The sequence below is a fragment of the Antechinus flavipes genome, chromosome 5, assembly GCF_016432865.1.
Source record: "Antechinus flavipes isolate AdamAnt ecotype Samford, QLD, Australia chromosome 5, AdamAnt_v2, whole genome shotgun sequence".
Taxonomy (NCBI): Eukaryota; Metazoa; Chordata; class Mammalia; order Dasyuromorphia; family Dasyuridae; genus Antechinus; species Antechinus flavipes.
The window spans coordinates 219498072-219515200 of NC_067402.1; the positions used below are offsets into that span (position 1 = coordinate 219498072).

General features: G+C 44.8%; 2 protein-coding genes across 3 annotated transcripts; one reads left to right on the plus strand and one right to left on the minus strand.

Moving 5' to 3' along the window:
• Window positions 1–706: 706 nt before the first annotated feature.
• MMP19 (matrix metallopeptidase 19) lies at window positions 707–10992 on the plus strand. Its single transcript, XM_052001787.1, is given in 10 exon segments — window positions 707–922; window positions 1279–1367; window positions 3094–3224; window positions 3430–3645; window positions 6590–6835; window positions 7292–7336; window positions 7339–7434; window positions 7934–8098; window positions 8493–8620; window positions 8873–10992. Coding segments are annotated over 10 exon segments (1497 nt in total). The 5' UTR covers window positions 707–832; the 3' UTR covers window positions 9164–10992.
• A 130-nt stretch (window positions 10993–11122) lies between these two features.
• On the minus strand, window positions 11123–16378 carry LOC127564945 (transmembrane protein 198-like). Of its 2 annotated transcripts, none has more exons than XM_052001791.1 (5): window positions 15858–16378; window positions 14274–14504; window positions 13112–13693; window positions 12413–12564; window positions 11123–12306 (listed from the first exon to the last, which is right to left on the minus strand). In XM_052001791.1, the coding sequence occupies exons 2-5, from the start codon at window positions 14446–14448 to the stop codon at window positions 12169–12171; spliced, it is 1047 nt and encodes a 348-aa protein (XP_051857751.1). In that variant the 5' UTR covers window positions 14449–14504; window positions 15858–16378; the 3' UTR covers window positions 11123–12168. The 2 variants fall into 2 exon arrangements, with proteins under 2 accessions (XP_051857751.1, XP_051857750.1); XM_052001790.1 differs by having other exon boundaries at window positions 12413–12567.
• Window positions 16379–17129: the final 751 nt, after the last annotated feature.

Genomic DNA, 17129 nt, shown 5'->3' on the forward strand with positions numbered 1-17129 from the left:
AGGTATTGTCACTTCTCTTTTAAAGATCAACACTCTAAAGCATAGGGAGTATAAGTAATTTGCCCATAATCTTATATCTGACAGGCATCAATCTCTGGATCCAAACCCATTTTTTTCCTAGCTCCAAGTTCAGGGACATTTTTGCCATACTAACTTATATTTGGTCCAGTGAATTAGCAGGAGTTATAACACTGAGGAATGAGGAAGTGACTCTTCCAGACATTACAAATTACCCCAAATCAAGCACTTCAGCTACACTGTGCCTCTTAGTTATATTTTTCCTCTTACTGAACAGTTAATAGGGAGAATTAGACAGTTCCATTAATGCTAAAAGATTAAATAATCTTCATGAAGATGTCCACAAGATAGGTTGGGGTTTGGGTTAGATGGGGGTCTAACAATGACTCAACTTCAGGCAAGCCTAAACTTTTCCCTAGAGTTACCTAACCCTGATGACCAATTCAGATACTTCCCAGATTACCACCATCAGAGCAATCTTTGATCAGCTTAGATTCAGATATTTGGCTTCCTCTTTCTGACTGTATAGATGCAAGAGATCTTCGGAAAATGGCTTTTCCTGACCAGTAGGGCAAGAGTTAAAAGGAATAGTTGCAACATATCTCTTTTCTAGACTGAGTCACCTCCCTGTTCTGCCCCCTTCCCCCTCCATAGTCCCAGCTAAAATATTATAAAGAGGGACTACAAGCAAAGGCGGGGGACTGAAAGTCCTGGGAGATCTCTCAGTCCCAAATTCAGCCTGTTTTTCAGGGATTTCAGCTGCAGTAGACAGACACTCTCCCTGGATTTGGTGTTCCCAGTCTGTGATAGGATCATGAAGTGGGAGCTGCTATGGCTGGAATGTCTCCTTCCCATAATGGTGGCAGGAAAGTCTGTGAAACTAGTGGATGAGGAGGAGGCTTTGGTGAGTGTTAGTTAATGGTAAGGGGAAGACCTTGGGTTTTGCAGATGGGGCAGCTTTTGCCCCAAAATTTCCATTTACTCCCTACTTCTCACCTTCTTTCTAATCTTCCCTCTTTCCACTGTTCTGTCTTCTCGCTAATCTTGATTTGCTCTTCTCTTCTTTCTTTTCTCTCCCCTTCTGCAATATAGTTTTCTCCATCTTTCCTTTTTGTTTCCCTATGGATTTTGTTTGATCAGTCAGAAGACGCCTGAGCTCTGATGCCATAAATTGAAGGAGAGGTAGAAAGATTTTCCTTAACTAGGAGTTCCCTTCACCAATAAAATTGCAGATCCATTCCTTATTGCTGTCCTTCCTAGGATTACCTTGTAAAGTATGGATACCTTCAGAAGCCTCTGGAAAGAATGACAGATGATTTTGAACCAGAAGAGGTGGCAGAAGCGATAAGGTAAGAGATAAAGAAAGGAAATGTTGGCAAAGTAGCATGTTATGATCCTCAGCTATAAAGCACTGAGGAAGAATATTGGTGTTAAATATATGGGCAAATTATCTATTTACCTATCTATATGTAGTGTGTGTATATATATATATGTATATATGTATACTCTACATACCTATGTATAGATAAATAAATGATCGATAAATACATAGTGAAGAAGGAAATGGGAACAAGTATTTATTAAGAATGAAAGTGTCAGGCATTGTTCTAAGCACTTTATAGATGTTGCCTTATTTGATTTTCACAACAACTTTGTGATGTAAGATTATCCCCATTTTACAGTTGAGGTAACTGAGGCAGACAAAAATTAAGTGACTCATACTAATAAAAATTAAGATAGTAAGTGTCTGAGGCCAGATTTGCGCTCTGATCTTCCTGACTCCGGGCCAGTGCTGTATCCATGGCACACCGCCTAACTGCCAAAAGAGAGATAAATACAAAGAGAGAAACACGCACACACACACACACACACACACACACACACACACACACACACCCGAGAGAGAGAGAGAGAGAGAGAGAGAGAGAGAGAGAGAGAGAGAGAGAGAGAAAGAGAGAGAGAGAGGAAGGGAAAGGGAGAGAGAGAGGGGAGAGGGGAGGAGAAAGGGGGAGTGGGGAAGAGAGGGGAAGAGAGTGACAGAGAGAAAGAGAGAGAGAGAGAGAGAGAGAGAGGGGGGGGGGGGGGGGAGGGAGGGATGGAAGGAGGGAGGGAGAAAGTGGAAAGGAGAGAGGGAGAGAGATACAGGTTCCTTAATGCAGCATAGTCCATTTTTTTCCTTTGATTCCATTCTGGGTTTAGCAGTGCCTGAGTTCATCCACTTTCTCCCAGTCCAGGCCAAGAAATACTCATTGACTAATCCATAGAATTAAAGATGAGGGGGAAAAAAAGCAAAACAACTTTAGAGGGGATGGAGTTCAATTCAGAACATTAACAAGTATTCCAGAGTATCAAAATCACAGTCTTTCACAGTTCAAAAGGATCTTAAGGATTATCCAGTTCAACCTCCTTCTTCATTTTTAAAGTTGAAGATATACATAATTGAAGGGCAGAAAACATGCTCTAAGGTTATCTCTGAAAGCAGCTGGTAAGATTGGAATCCATTTTCTCTGCCTCCCAACTTTTAAAAAAAAAAATCTCTGTGTTGACTCTTCAATGACCTTCAGCTACCCTGTTCCTCATCTTCTCCCCACTTCCAGTTAGACTTTGGTAGAATTCAGTTCAGGAAGTAAGGTGAGGAAGAGGAGGAAAAGAAATACAGATCTGAAGAGGAAGAGTATGATCCAGAAGAGAATGTTGCGTATGGCCGGCAACTCTCATAGGAGAATCTTTAGAGGAGGGTTAATCTAGATCAAGGGACAAGATGAAGAGGCTATGGCTTTAGAGAAAAGAAAGTTGCTTAGACATAAAGGGGAATTTTATCCAAGTCAGAAAGAGCTGGAAATGGAGTCTATGATAGGAGACTGAACATTTCCTTTTTTTAAAGGACACAGAAAAGAATCTCTTCCTCAACCCTCAACTATATGGACTAAAGGCAAAAACCAAAACAAAACAAAAATGCAATGATCCTCAGACTTTCTATATTGGATAACAATGTCTCAAGCAGCAAGTAGCATAATACTGTCAACCATATCATCCTCTTTACCCAAATGGGTTTCCCCTCTTTTTTTTCCCCAGGTCCTTCCAGGAAGCTTCAGAGCTGCCAGTCTCTGGGGAGTTGGATTGGGTAACAAGGGCACGAATGAGGCAGCCCCGCTGTGGTCTGGAGGATCCTTTCAACCAGAAGACCCAAAAATATTTGCTTTTAGGTGAGGGTTGAAGTTCAGAAGGGAATGTGGAAGGTAGAGTGAGGAACATTGTAAGCTATGGGATGGGGAGAGATGGACTGACCACTAAGCTTAAAATGGTTCTGAGTTGACTCTGAAAGGACACAGGGACTTGAGTTTCTCTCTCTCCATCCCTGTCTGGATTGGTAAGAACATTTGATTTCTGATTCATATCCAACCTCCCCAGGTCGTTGGAGAAAGAGGCATCTAACATTCCGTATTTTGAATTGGCCATCTACCCTCCCAGTCCACATTGCCAAGACAGCCCTGCATACTGCCTTCAGATACTGGAGCAGGGTGGCCTCCCTGAGCTTTCGAGAGGTTCGGGCAGGCTGGGCAGATATTCGTCTCTCCTTCCATGGCCAAAACAGCGCCCATTGCTCACAAGGTTTTGATGGACCTGGTAAGTCCCTGTGACCTTTGATCTTGTCTCCTCTCATCAGCAGATTGTGAACTTGATCATCATTCTCCCTCTTCTTTATGTTCTTCAACTTTTTCCTATTAGTTCTTTCCCTGTCTTCCACCATGCCCAAATCTATCCTAGCCTTAAAAAACCTTCACTAGGCCCTACCATATCATCTAAACTATTATCCTATATCTCTCCTCCTTTCAGTCAAATTCATAAAAAAAGCTTTCTACATTTCTTGCCTCTACTTTCTTTCCTCTCACTCTCCAAATGTTTGCATTCATCAGAAACTATTTCTCTATAGTTACCAATATTATTTACCAAATATGATGGTTTTCTTTTTTTTTTTTTAAAGTCCTCATTCTTCTCATTTTGTCTGCTCCATTTGACACTGTGGACCATTCTCTCTTCTCTGGGTTTTTGTGACATTACTTTCCACAGTTTATTGCAGTGCCTAGTATGTGAAGGTACTTGATAAATTCTCTCTCTCTCTCTTGCATTCTCTGTCTATCTGTCTGTCTGCCTCTTTCTGTCTCTGTCTCTCTCTTTCTCTGTCTCTGTCTCTTCACTCTTATTCTTGCTCTCCTGCTCTGTTTCTCTCTGCCTCCTTCTCTGTGTTCCTCTCCCTTCCAATCTCACTATCTCTTTGTCTCTGTCTCCCTCTCTTTTTAAAAATCTTTTTATTTTCAAACACATGCATAATTTTCAACGTTCACCCTTGAAAAATCTCGTGTTCCAAATTTTTTCTCCCTTCCTTCCCCCAAGTAATCCAATATATGTTAACTATGTATAGTTCTTCTATAATATTTCCATAATTATCATTCTAGACAGGAAAAATCAGATCAAAAAGGAAAAAAAGTAAGAAAAAACAAAAAGCAAACAAACAACAAAAAGAGTGAAAATGATATCTATATTGTGATCCACACTCAGTCCCCCCAGTCCTCAATCTGGTGCAGATGGATCTCTCTCCCTCTCTTTCCTTCAGTCTCTCCCTCTTTCCATCTCTGTCTGTCTCTCTGTATCTCTCTCCCTTCCATCTCTCTCTGTCTTTGTCTCTCTCTCCCCCTTCTTCCCTCCTCTCCTTCCCTCCCTTTCTCTCTCTCTCTTCTGTCTCTGTCTCTCTCTTCCTCTCTAGTCTCTTCCTTGTCTGGCTCTCCTCCTATGTCTGTTTTTTTCTCAGTATCCTTGGCAGGACCTAGGTCACACAACTAACTAATTGGGAGTATTCTAGGTTCTGTCCAAGCTCCCTTCTTTTCTCTATTCTTAGATAGTTATCTTATCAATTTCCATGAGTTTAAGATTTCCAGATCAATAGATTCAGTTTTAGCATCCTTTTGAACTTCAGTCCCATATTACCAATGACCTATAAGACATTTCAAACTAAACATGTCCCAAAAAACCTCATCTTTCCTTTCAAACATACCCCTCTTCCAAATTTCCAGTTTTTGCCAAATGTGGTGTAATAATAACAGCTAGAATTTATTCATGTTACAAATATTACCTAATTTTATCCTCATAACAACTCTGGGAGATAACTGTTAATATTATATCCAGTTTATAGGAGATGAAAGAGGAACACAGAGGTTAAAAGGCTTGCCTGGGGTCAGGTCCTTCTCCTATTCAGTAAACTATTTTAAATGCCGTGTTATTGCCTCTAAAATAAAATATAGACTTCTTCCTTCAGGGCCTTTTAAGGGCAATTACAATCTGGCCCTATCTTTCCATATTCATTGGATACTTCTTCCTGTCTCAGTCTCCATGATCCAGCCAAATGGTCTTTGTTTCTCATACGTCATGACTTTCCCTTCTCCATTCCTTTGGATTAGCTAATCCTCCCATGTCTGGAATGCCCTCTTTTTTTACTTCTGTCTTCTAGAGATGTAGATATAGATGTAGAGACTTTTACATGAAGTCCTTCTTGATTATCAACTACTTGTGTCGTCCTTCTTGTCACCTTGTATTTATTCCTATTTATTCTGTACATCCGTATATACATTATGTCTATATTTCTATTTTTCTCCTTGTTGTGTGCTGTTTTAGAATATAAACTGTTTGCTAGTAGGGATTGTGGTATTTATTGTATTTATATCTCAAATAGCTGATTTTATTAAGTACCAGTTTAGTCTATGAACTCCTTACATTTGTGTGCATTGCTCCCCTCCCCCTGATTATCTCTCCCCCTTTTGACAGCTTCCTAAAGCTCCCTTGGGCTCCTTTTCTACATTCCCATTGAGTTGTCTTGTCTGCAAGCTCTTTGAAGGACTACATCTTGCCTCTTTTTTGTATTCTTGCCACTGAGCACAGTGCCCGACACATAGTAGGAACTTAATGGATAGTGAATGATTGATTGATCCTTTCTTTTCTAGACACAGGATAGCATTATGGAACGAGTCCTACATTTGGAGTTAGAAGGGTTAGATTGGACTCTTGGCTCCCCCATGTACTACCTGTTGAGGCCTCTGGGTGGTCTTGGCCTTGAGTCAGGAAGCCCAGAGGACAAATCAGGCCTCAGGTAATGGTGGTGAGACTGAACTTCTGTTTGCCTCACACTTCCATCATCTGTAAAATGAGGGTAGTAATAACACTTACCTTCTAGGATTGTTGTGACGATCTAATGAGATATTTTGAGTGCACTTAATAAGTACCTGGCAAATAGTAGTTGCTATATAAATACCCTACTACCTGGACCTTTGGTTTCTTTTTCTCTGAAATGAAGAAACTGATCTGAAGGCCACATAGACTCCAGTGCCACATCCTTTGAGCCATGTCTTTCCCCCAGAGGACACTTTTGAGGTTTGGGATGGGGATGGAGATCATAAACAAGACTTGGGGGATTAACTAGAAGATCTTGAAGGGATGGAGAAATGAGAAGACTGGAGGGCAATTATATATTTAAACTCAACAGTTACTAAATTCCCCTTTCTCAATGCTCTGTGCCCAGGAAAAGTCTTAGCCCATGCTGACATCCCTGAGTCGGGCAGTGTGCACTTTGATGAATCAGAGAAATGGACAGAAGGGACCAAAATGGGGGTGAATCTTCGCATCATTGCAGCTCATGAGCTTGGCCATGCACTAGGATTAGGCCATTCCCGATACCCACAGGCTCTCATGGCACCTGTTTATTCTGGCTTCCGACCTCACTTTCAGCTTCATCCCGATGATGTGGCAGGGATTCAGGCCCTCTATGGTAAGTCTCTCCTTTTCACTCCCAAGTGTTTGCTTCTCCAAGTGTCCTACTTCAGTGAATATTCTCTTTCCTCAACCCCCCCAAATAGGACTCTTTTTTATAATGAGATGTTTCTAGGAATAACATACCTTGGCTCCCTCTTACCCAATCATTGGGATCCCCTTTCCTTTGGCTTTAACCTTGTGTCTGCAGTCTTTTAAGCCCAGTGCCCTCAATTTCCTTATTGGGAATAGAAAGTATTTTATTATTTTAGTTATTTAACTTTTTCCCACTTCCTGATATCCCAAAGTCATCAGATTTTCTTTGTTTTTGTTTCTGTTCGAAGCCAAAATGGACTTTTTATCCTTTCCCAGGATCTCTAAGCAAATGATAGGGAGAGGATCCTTAGAACTTTGTATCTCACATGTGGTATCTTAAATGCCTTTCCTCCAGCCCTGATGTGTATTTAATTTGCAGGCAAGAGGATCCCTCCCAGTGGAGAGGAGGAGGAGGAGGAGGAGGAGAGGAAGGGAATGAAGTTTCCATTGTAACCCCAGGGCCCACAGTGCCTGGAACTAGGCCTGACCCCTGCAGTGGAGAGCTGGATGCCATGATGCTAGGTAAGCTCCTCCCCCCTTGAGGATAGAGTTCAGTAAAATGGCTCAGACCATTTATCCCTAAGGACTGGAAAAATGGGAATGATTCAGGGCTGCCTTGGAAGGTAGAACTCCATACCTCTAGAATGAACACATGTGGAAAGGGTGGGGGAGGGAGTGTTCTGACTTGTGATTTCATCTGTGTATGGGATTTCTGGTGTGAAAATTCTCTTTACTGCTACAGATCTGTTCAAATGTAACTTATTGTGCCAGAGAGGCCTGGACATTGATAAATGAAATGATTTGCAGAATATGTGTCCAAGCATTGCAGAATATGGTCTTGCCAGGCTCCAGGGTTTCCTGGCTCTGAGGCTGGCAGCCTTTTCATTATCTACAGACTGTCTCTCACTTGTTTTGAAATAAACTTTGAACTTCAGATAGGGTGTGTGTGTGTTTGTGTATGTGTGTGTGTGGACTGGACCTGGCTTTGCTTTTTCACTTTCACCCATCATCCCTTCTTCAGGCCCTTATGGAAAGACATATGCCTTCAAAGGAGACTACGTATGGACGGTGACTGGTTCCAGACTGGGGCCCCTTTTCCATGTGGCAACTTTATGGAAGGGGCTGCCAGGGAACCTGGATGCTGCTGTCTACTCTCCCCGTACAAAATGGATCCACTTCTTTAAGGGTGAGGAAGGAATAAGGTGTTTTTAAAAAAGGGAATAAAGTCTGTTTTAAGAAGATAAAGATTTGGCATTTGAGCTTTTCTAGGGGAAAAAGGGAGAAGTCCAGATCTATGGTTTTCTTGGTATAGGGAACTCCCAGTATGGAAAACTCCTTTCATTGTTGTAGACTAGTATCTTTTCTGTTTTAGCTATTGTCTTAAAGAGTTACCAGGAGGCACTGAGAGATTTAGTGCCTTAAAATCATAATGCTAGTTTTTGTCAGGGGTAGTACTTGAACCCAGGTCTTTCTGATTCTATTAGATCCTCTCTCTGATTCCCTGGAAAATAAAGAAAAATTGTGAAAGGAAGGGATAAAGATATACTGAAGGCCTTTTCCTCTCTCCCTAATCTCTTTAGGCAATATGATCTGGCGCTATATGGGCTTCAAACTGGTCCCTGGCTTCCCTAAGCGGCTAAGAGATGTGGGACCCAACTTGGATGCAGCTCTGTACTGGCCCCTCAACCAGAAAGTTTTCCTCTTCAAGGTACAAAATCTTTAACTTTGTAAAAGTATAAGTGCCTTAACGGGAGGGACTGTTTTTTCTTTAGGGCTTTGCTTTGCCAATAAAGGGAATTGGCATTCCCTTTAGGAATAGTGATGGTGGTGAGGAAATCCTTTCCCAGTGGAAATACAGCATCCTTAAAAATACTTTTTAAGGGGGAGGGGCTGCTGCCCTGGAAAGGAGAACTACAAAGGTGCTGCAGGAAATTCTTGACACTTTTTCTTTTATTCTTAGGGCTCTGGGTATTGGCAGTGGGATGAATTGGCAGTGAATGATTTCAGCCGTTACCCCAAGCCAATAGGAAAGCTGTTCACTGGAGTGCCGGACAAGCCCTCTGCAGCTTTGAGCTGGCAGGATGGCAAAGTCTACTTCTTTAAGGGTAAAAAGTACTGGCGCCTGAACCAGCAGCTCCGAGTGGAGAAAGGCTTTCCCAAGGACACTTCTCAGCACTGGATGCACTGTCTCCCTCCAACCATGGATATCTCAACCTCAACCACCATTTCCACCCCAATAACTGCCCACTGAGCCACAAACAGGACCACATCTCTCTCAGTCCCAGATAACGCCTCTTCATTTCTTACTACCATCTTTGCTCAGGAGTAGGAATTGACCCTACTTCTGTACCCTGCGAAAGACAGGACCATCAGCGATGGACAACCTACCTCTTGTCCTGGCAGTAGCACTTTGCCTCTGGGTTAAAGACTTGCCTTGACCTACACTGCATCTAGCCCTCCTGGATGACCACTACACTTTCCCCACCTTGGCAGGGCTACTTTTTCTTTTCTATCTAACATTAACCACGCCCTAGCTAGGCATAACTTCTTCCTTATCTAGGATACCATCAGTTAACTCCTTGTCTAAGAACAGCTCTGGATGTCAGGGGCCATCTCTCATTTTAACTGTTGACTATACACAGACTATGTCTTCAGGATTAGGAGTAGAGGGAAAGGGATGTTTGCCAACTGGGACCAAAAAATGTTTCTAGAGCTTGGTGTGGTTAAATTTTCTTTGCAATTCTTGCTGTAATTAATGCATAGCCTTGAAGAGCTCGAATGAGATATTCCGAAAAATATCTCAAAGATATTGAGACAAAATATGTCACTTTTTAAAGTGAAGTTAATATGATTCAGTGATCAAATGATAAAACAACTCTCCCTGGGAGTTGTGATCTCTCACCACAGATGTGTTTCTTTTATGCACTGATCATACACTAATTTATAAAAATTATTGTTGTAAATGTCTTATTATTCCTATTAGATTGTAAACCCCTGGAGGGCAAGGACTAAGTCTTATTTAAGTTTTTATCCACCTAAGCACCTAGCAGTGTGCTTTTCAAAATTAGATGCTTAGTATGTTTGTTGAACTAATGAAAGAAAGAAATCAGATCACGCATTTATTAAACTCTAAGCACTGGACTAAGGAAGAAAAGAATGTAAGAATAGGCTATTAATATAAGTGATGAGACTTTTAAAACTAGATGCCAATTTTAAGTGTAAGGAAGCAAGGATCTACTCCCCTGGGCACCAGAAGACACAAAATAAGTTGGGTAACAGATTGGTCTGCAGGAGGATCAAATTTGTCAGTATACCTCTGATTCTAATGATTGGTTCCATTTAGAAGGAAATATGGAGAAGTAGAGATAGAAGAGAGCAATTTGTCAGGTTAGCTTATCTTGATGAAAGTGTCCTTTAAAAGCATTAATTCTTTGCAATGTTTCTATGTTCACCGTGCAAACTTTTGATCTCTATAATTCGGTTTTCAGATGAGAATGCCTATGATTGGTATTGGTTATTTAGTTGGATATATTTATTTTTGCCAATGAATAAACTGGCATCCATAATTGGGATGACTTGTGATTTCTGCTTAAATGAACTAATTCCTCAGAGCTTATCATTTCCAAATGATATTTTTTAACCAACAATATTATTACTAAATATTTTAAAGATACGAGCATGTTTTCAAATTTTGTTTTTTCCTTACAAATTTTATAGGATTAAATGGGGAAGGGAACTAAAAAAAAAAAAGTGGAAACATCCATTAAGCAAAAATCTGAAAGTTCTTTCAGAAAAAATGAAAAAATTCTGAAATAGAATTCATGAGTCTGTAGAGCTGAAAATCAGAACATAATCCTAAGCTTTCCTACAAGGTTTCAGAGGCATATTGGTGTAATAGAAGCTTAGCTTTGGCCCAGAATCCTGCCTGGTCTTACCTTAGAGACATATTATCAGTGGTAACCTGGGAATTTCATTTGACCCATGAATCGCCCAGGGGAACTCTTGACTCTCAATAGGTGGGCTGCTTAATCTGCATTAGTAGAAGGAATTCCTTACACAAATAAAACCTCATATCTCTAAGTAGCAATTGTTTTTCCTTTAGAGAAGTGCCTTGTACCTAATTGACATTTAGTAAATCTTTGTTGAATTAGATTGAAATAATTCCATCTAAGAAAAAAAAGAGGAAATAGGGAAAGTCTGGAGCACCTGGTTCAATCTTCAATGTCATTTTATTTACATACCATCAATATCTCTCCCCTCCCTCTGCCCTGGTATCCATTTGTATTCCTTTACGTCATGGGGGGAAGTTTATGGACACTAGAACCGACTGGAAATGTTAGGACAGGGTTAGTGGCTGAAGTGGAGATGCAGTTAGCATGTTAGTGTCCTATAGGGCTGAGAGGCTGCTGGCATCTGTCAGTCTCCCATTTTGCCACCCTTATACTTCCTGCAGCTTTCCCCAGAGCTGCCTCCTTCTCTTCACCGAAAGGAGCCAGCAAGGGGCAGAGTCTACGTGGACTCTGACCCAGTATATACAAGCAGGAGAGGAGGCAAAGGAGGAAGCACCAGGGAGGACAGAGCCCCCAAATGAGGTAGGAATGGGGCTCAGGCACTGGAAGTGTCGGGGAGAAAAGAATATTGAGTGTTATAACCCACTCCCTTCATTAGCCTGAGATTTGAGGAGTTAAGGAGAGCCAAAAGGGATCCTTCCTTTCCCTTTCTTCCCAGAAAGGAATTATATTTGTCTTTAGAATCTTTAGAGATTCCCTGATTTTTCACAGGATCTTCAAAAACTTTTACCCCATACTCCCATTTTGAGGCACAGAATTTGGGTGGTACAAAAGGAAGTTATATTGTAGAAGGGAGAAAGGTCCTTCCAGGGTTGGGGTCATGGTTGGTTGGGCAGTAATATTGAGTTTTAGGATTGACAGAGAATTCCAGGAATTCCAGGACCATCTCTATATTTTGAGCAGAGGTGAAAATTTGGTTCTTCCACTCCCCCCTTTCTCCTTCAATCTCCTTCCAGCTGTCCCCAGCTCCACCCTGGTACATTCTCCTTCAGGGTTGGGCTAGACTACATTTCATGCCCTCTCCCTCCACCCCCAGAGGAAATATGCATTTCCATATATGTTTATTGTTGGAAAATTCTACCTCTTTTGTCCAAGCATTGACCACCTGGTGCTCTGAACCTTCTCTCTAAGGCACAAGTGTAGGGTGTGTGTGTGAGGGGGTATGTGTGTGTGTGTGTGTACAGGCTCAGGTTTGGTTGGAGCGAGTGGGTATGGTGAGGGGCACGGTGGAACCACAGTCAGAGTCTACGTCCAGGATGGCATGATGGGGAGTACCCACAGTGCTTGGCCCCAGCTGTCGATCCCGGAGACTCTGAAGATAGCTCTGTAGGGTAAGTAAGACCAGGAAGAAGTGGGGAAGGGAGAGAAGGGCCGAGGTCAGAGGGCCTGGCTCTTCCTATTTTCTCCTCCCACCTTCCCTGCCCACTTACGGGTGCCAGGCTGTCAGCTGGGCTCCGGGATCGGTGTGGGACCTGTCGACGGTAGCTGCCCTCACTGGATGCTGCCCCAGAATTCTGCTGCCACTTGGCCTCCTGCTGGCGGATCCTAAGAAGCTGGAGGCCCTTTAGTCGATGACTCAATACTGCTTTGGAAGAAATAGGGACTAAATTGGGACCTTTTCAAAATCCATTTCAAAGCCAATCTCCAGTACTTCAGGGAGATTCTCATTTTACTTAGGTTAAATATCCATTTAACCTACATGCTTCAGTTAGTCCCAAGATGAACTACCCATCAACTTTCCTCAGAGATTTCCTTCCTTTTAGATTTCTCCTTCTGTTCTCTTTTCTCTCTAATCTTCCTTTACTTCCTATAAAATCTTTTCATATAGGATATCCCCTAATAATAACTTTCTCTATTCCTCTTTTCTAAAGTCCTAACTAACCTCCAGGACTTCTATCCTAGCAAATTCTACACTCTTACTCTCACTGCTATGTGGCAGTAATACCCTTCGTTTTGTCCCCTGATAACCTTTGGAAGCTACCTTCACCAGGTCAGAGAGTCCCATGCATCCCCCCCAAATATATATATTTATTTCCTCCCTCTCCCCAAACCAGGCATTTGAGGTCAGGAATGAGGTAGCAGAAGAGAATGGGGAGAGAGATAGTGTCAGTATCAAGAGTCTAACTTACCATCATCATGGCCTCTGTGTTCCTCGGCTGTGAGTCTCCACTGAGCAAGGGCCCCAAGTGCCCCCAGGGCAGGCCAGGCACCCAGCAGGGCCCAGCTGTACCAGCAGAGGGGGGGCAGGGCAGGCAATGCCTGAAGCCGCTGACCCAGGCGCCCACCTAGTGCCAGCCCTTCCAGGAAGTAGTCAGCACAGCCCACCAGTACAGCCGCTCCCAGAAGGGCTGTGCCTAACACGGTGAAAGGTCGGGGCCAGCGGAGGGTAAGCAAGGCACCTAGAAGTGCCAGTCCCACCAGGCCCCCTGTTGGCACCCAAGCTGAGGGTGGTTGGTAGATGGGCTCAGTGCCCAGAAGGGCGCCTGCCCCTAGGGTCAGGCCCAGCAGGAGGCCTGTCAGGAAGAGCCCCACGCTTCGGACTAGCATGGTGACCAGCCCACAGAGGAGGCCAATGCCCAGCGCGATGCCCGCGCTCACCTCCAGGCTCAGTTGTGTCTCCAGCACCCGCTCCTTGTGGCACAACAAGAAGATTACCAAGGCTCCAGAGAGCAGCCCGGACAGGAACATCACCGCCTTGAAGCATCGGTAGCCTGGGGGGACACCAGATATCAGGGCAGGACCCAAGGGGTTGGGCACTAGGAGCTTGAGACAAGACAGGGAGAAGCCAGAGCAGGATAACATCAGCAAGGAATGGGAGGTACAGCAGGGACAGGTGCTGCAAGGAGGAGGCAATGTGCAAAACTTGGAGGCATGGGGTGGGAGGCAGAGGAGAGTGTTGACAGACTCAGGAACTGGGTAGAAGAGGCAAATAATGGGATGGAAGCCTTGCTGAGGGGAGTGGGCATAAATAGGGAAGAACTAAGGAGGGAAAGAGGGCACCTTCCCTTAGAAGACAAAGAATTCAGTTTAGTGGGGAACAGTGATAAGCGAAGAGAGGATGCCGTGAAGGTGGACAACAGCCAGAAGGACGGGAAATATTGGGAAAGGCAGAAAAAAGCTGTTAGTGAAGCAGAAAAGTGGAGAAGAGAAGATGTTATGAGTTGTGATTACTATATTAGTGTCATACATTAGTGTGGTACTGAAAGAAAAAGATATCAATGTTGAGAAGCCGGCAGATTGTGGCAGCTCCCGCCCAGGATGCAGCTTTGTCTTTGTCTCTATTTTCCTCACCAAAGCAGCAGTAGATGACTCCAAAAAAACAGCAGAGAGCACAGGCCAGCGCAGGACCCAGCTCAGGGTTGTCTTGAGGCTCCAAGACACATTGTACTTCTGGAGGCTCTGGGAGTTGCTGATTAAAGAGTCTGGGGTCCGAGGTCACAGTCAAGGAGGGTGGAGCTTGATCCATGGCCAAAGTGACCAGCTCTTCTGTTTATTCACAGAAGTTTGAGGGGGTTGGGCAACCTGTAAGGAGGAGCAGAATCTGCTCAGAGAAACCCCTGAGAGGCCTTGTTGGCAACTCAGAGGGCCTTGAGGGATGTCTTGATAGTTTAACTCTTCAACCCAGTTATCTGGAATGGGGATGCCTATCTTTGCTGGGATGGAGATGCCTAAATCTGCTGGAAATATTCTAATGAATAGAGTGAAAAATATCATGAGTAGGCAGTGTGATATAAATGAGCATTAGATTTGGAATCTGAGATTCTGGATTTGAATTGTCTTGCAACAGTGAAACAAAATTCTGTGGTAACCTTGATCACAACTTCTGTGAGATCTAGTAAACTCATCTGTAAATTGATGGGAATGAACTGGATCTTATGGTCCTATTAAGCAAGCTCTGGATAATTTGGGAGGGATTGATGGATGTTGGGGTAAAATTAGACTTCAGGTCTTTCTTGGGGGTGGGGTGGGATGGAAATGGGAATACAAGGGCCAGGAATGCTGGTTATAGAGTAGTTTTTTTGATTAGCTTTGATTAGGGCTTCCAGAAGCAAGTTCTGGAAGAAAGATCCCATGTGTGCTAAACCCCCAACTCTGCACAGTATAAAAAGGTTGGAGGTTAATGGGGGGAAGTAAAGAAAAATGATTCATGGTGGTGATGGGGGGAGGTCCTAAGCATCTTCATAGCAGCTGAATAAAGAGAAAAAGTTAATAAAGGAAAAAAGTGATGAGAGAGAGGGGCCAGGAAGAGGGAGGGAGGAAGGGAGAGAGGAAGAGAGAAGGGGAGAGGGAGAGGTAGAGGGAGAAGGAGAGAGAGAGAAAGAGAGAGTGAGAAAGAGAGGAGAGGGAGAGGGAGAGAAAGACAGACAGACACACACACTTCTGGAGACCCAGAGAAAGAAACAAGGACATAGAAAGTCTGTAGGACTACAGATCTTACAGCTTTTTGGAGCCTTGTCTAGGATCAGATCCTGGGACAGAGTTGTTGGAGAGAACAGTGCCGTTGCTCTAAGATCCCTCTTCCTTCTTGTTCCTGTCTGAATGGGCACTCTGCCCACTGGCACCCCATGTCTTAGCATAAATCCCCTTTGACCAACTCAGGATGGCATTCTTCCCGTTCTCCCCCCTTTGCCAGTACATTGTACAAGTTGATAGAACTAATGAGTACCTTGAATAGGGACAGAGTTTAAAACGGGTTTGCATTTGGGGGCACTGGGTCTGGGAAGAATGTATTCCTTCCTTGCATTTGGTTATCAAAGTTCTCAGCCAGCTGCAGAAATCGGAGCCTCCAGCTCCGGACTTCCCACCCCATCCCCCTTCTGATGTCTGGGGCTTCCATCCTAGGACAGGATGGGAAGTGGGGCAGCAATTACTCACCACCCTGCTTGGACCTGGGGACACTTTCCTAGACTCCTAGTGGCATCTCGGCTCGGGGGACGACCATGGGTGGTGGACGGTGGGGGAAGTAGTTCCTTTGGTAGCACTCAAAACTCTTGCTAACAGTGCAGTCCAAGCCCAGGCAACTCAATGCAACCAGCTGGGGGGAGGGGGGAGGGAGGAAGGAAACTGGGAACTGCGGTGGGGGAGGGGGATGGAGTGCGTGTGTGGGGGGTGACATCACGGGGCAGGTCTAGCCAACCCCACCTCCGGGGGGGGGGGGCGTAAAACAGGGAACTCACTCCCCTAGCTGGAGTCTTGAGACCCGAAACCTTGTCCAGGAAGGGTTTGGAGAGGAGGGCATCTCGACGCTCTTGGACAAGGGACTCGAAACACTCTGAGGGCTACTCCTTTGCTTCCGCACTCCCCGAAATCTCCACTGGGGTCCCAGCGCCCCCCAACTCCGGTTTGGTTTCTTCCACTTCCCAGAGAATTGGAGTATTGTCTCCTGGAGAAAAGGGGTCGGCATCCTGGCCCCCGGGCAGTAGTCAAGGGTTCGGGGCGCCGACAGGGAGTGAGGCGGAGACTGGGGTATCTGGAAGCCCTTGGGAGAAAGACTCAGACGGGGGAAAGAAATTTCGTTAGGGGGAGAAGGGCGGGAGGTCTTCCTTTCCGTGAGGTTCAGAGGATTTCAGCCTCTGGATCAGACTCGCACTTATGCAAACCAGATGCAAAGCCGGGGTTCCCAGACTCCAGGCTCGCGCGCTGACCTCCCCCAGCCGCTCCGCACGTCCTCTGTCCTTCCGACCCCTGCCTTGTCGGTAGCGTGGCCTGAAAGCCGAGTCAGGAGGGAACCGGGGAGGACAGTGGCAGCCAGAGCCGGAGTGGGAGCCAGAGCTACGCTGGGCAGCACAGATCGACTCGCCAGCTCTCCCCCGCCCCATCACACTGGCCCGGCCTGGGCAGGCGCTGGGGAGTCTCGAGAGTTGCGGGGGAGGGAGGAACAGTACCGGACTCTCGGAGGCCGGCAGAGGATGGGCCAGGGGTGGTCTCCTCTCCGCCCAATTTCCTTGGGACACAAAGAAGCCAAGTTCCCCTAGGCTGCGGTCTGGGGGCGGGGAATGGGAGAAAAGGAGCAGGGCGGGATTCGCTTTCTTCTGATCCCGAGGGGAAACTGAGGCATGGGGGGGCGGGGCTCTTGCTGAGCCTTTCAGTCTCTTCGAAGATTCGGAAATCGCAGCTCTCCCGTTCCACAGTTGCCTGTAGCACCCG

Coding starts and splice junctions, on each gene's coding strand:
- LOC127564945 (XM_052001790.1), bottom strand. CDS start 14,448: ATGGATCAAGCTCCACCCTCCTTGACTGTGACCTCGGACCCCAGACTC. Junction 13,694..14,273: donor AGTCATCTACTGCTGCTTTG/GTGAGGAAAATA, acceptor GTGTCCCCCCAG/GCTACCGATGCTTCAAGGCG. Junction 12,568..13,111: donor ACACAGAGGCCATGATGATG/GTAAGTTAGACT, acceptor TTTCTTCCAAAG/CAGTATTGAGTCATCGACTA.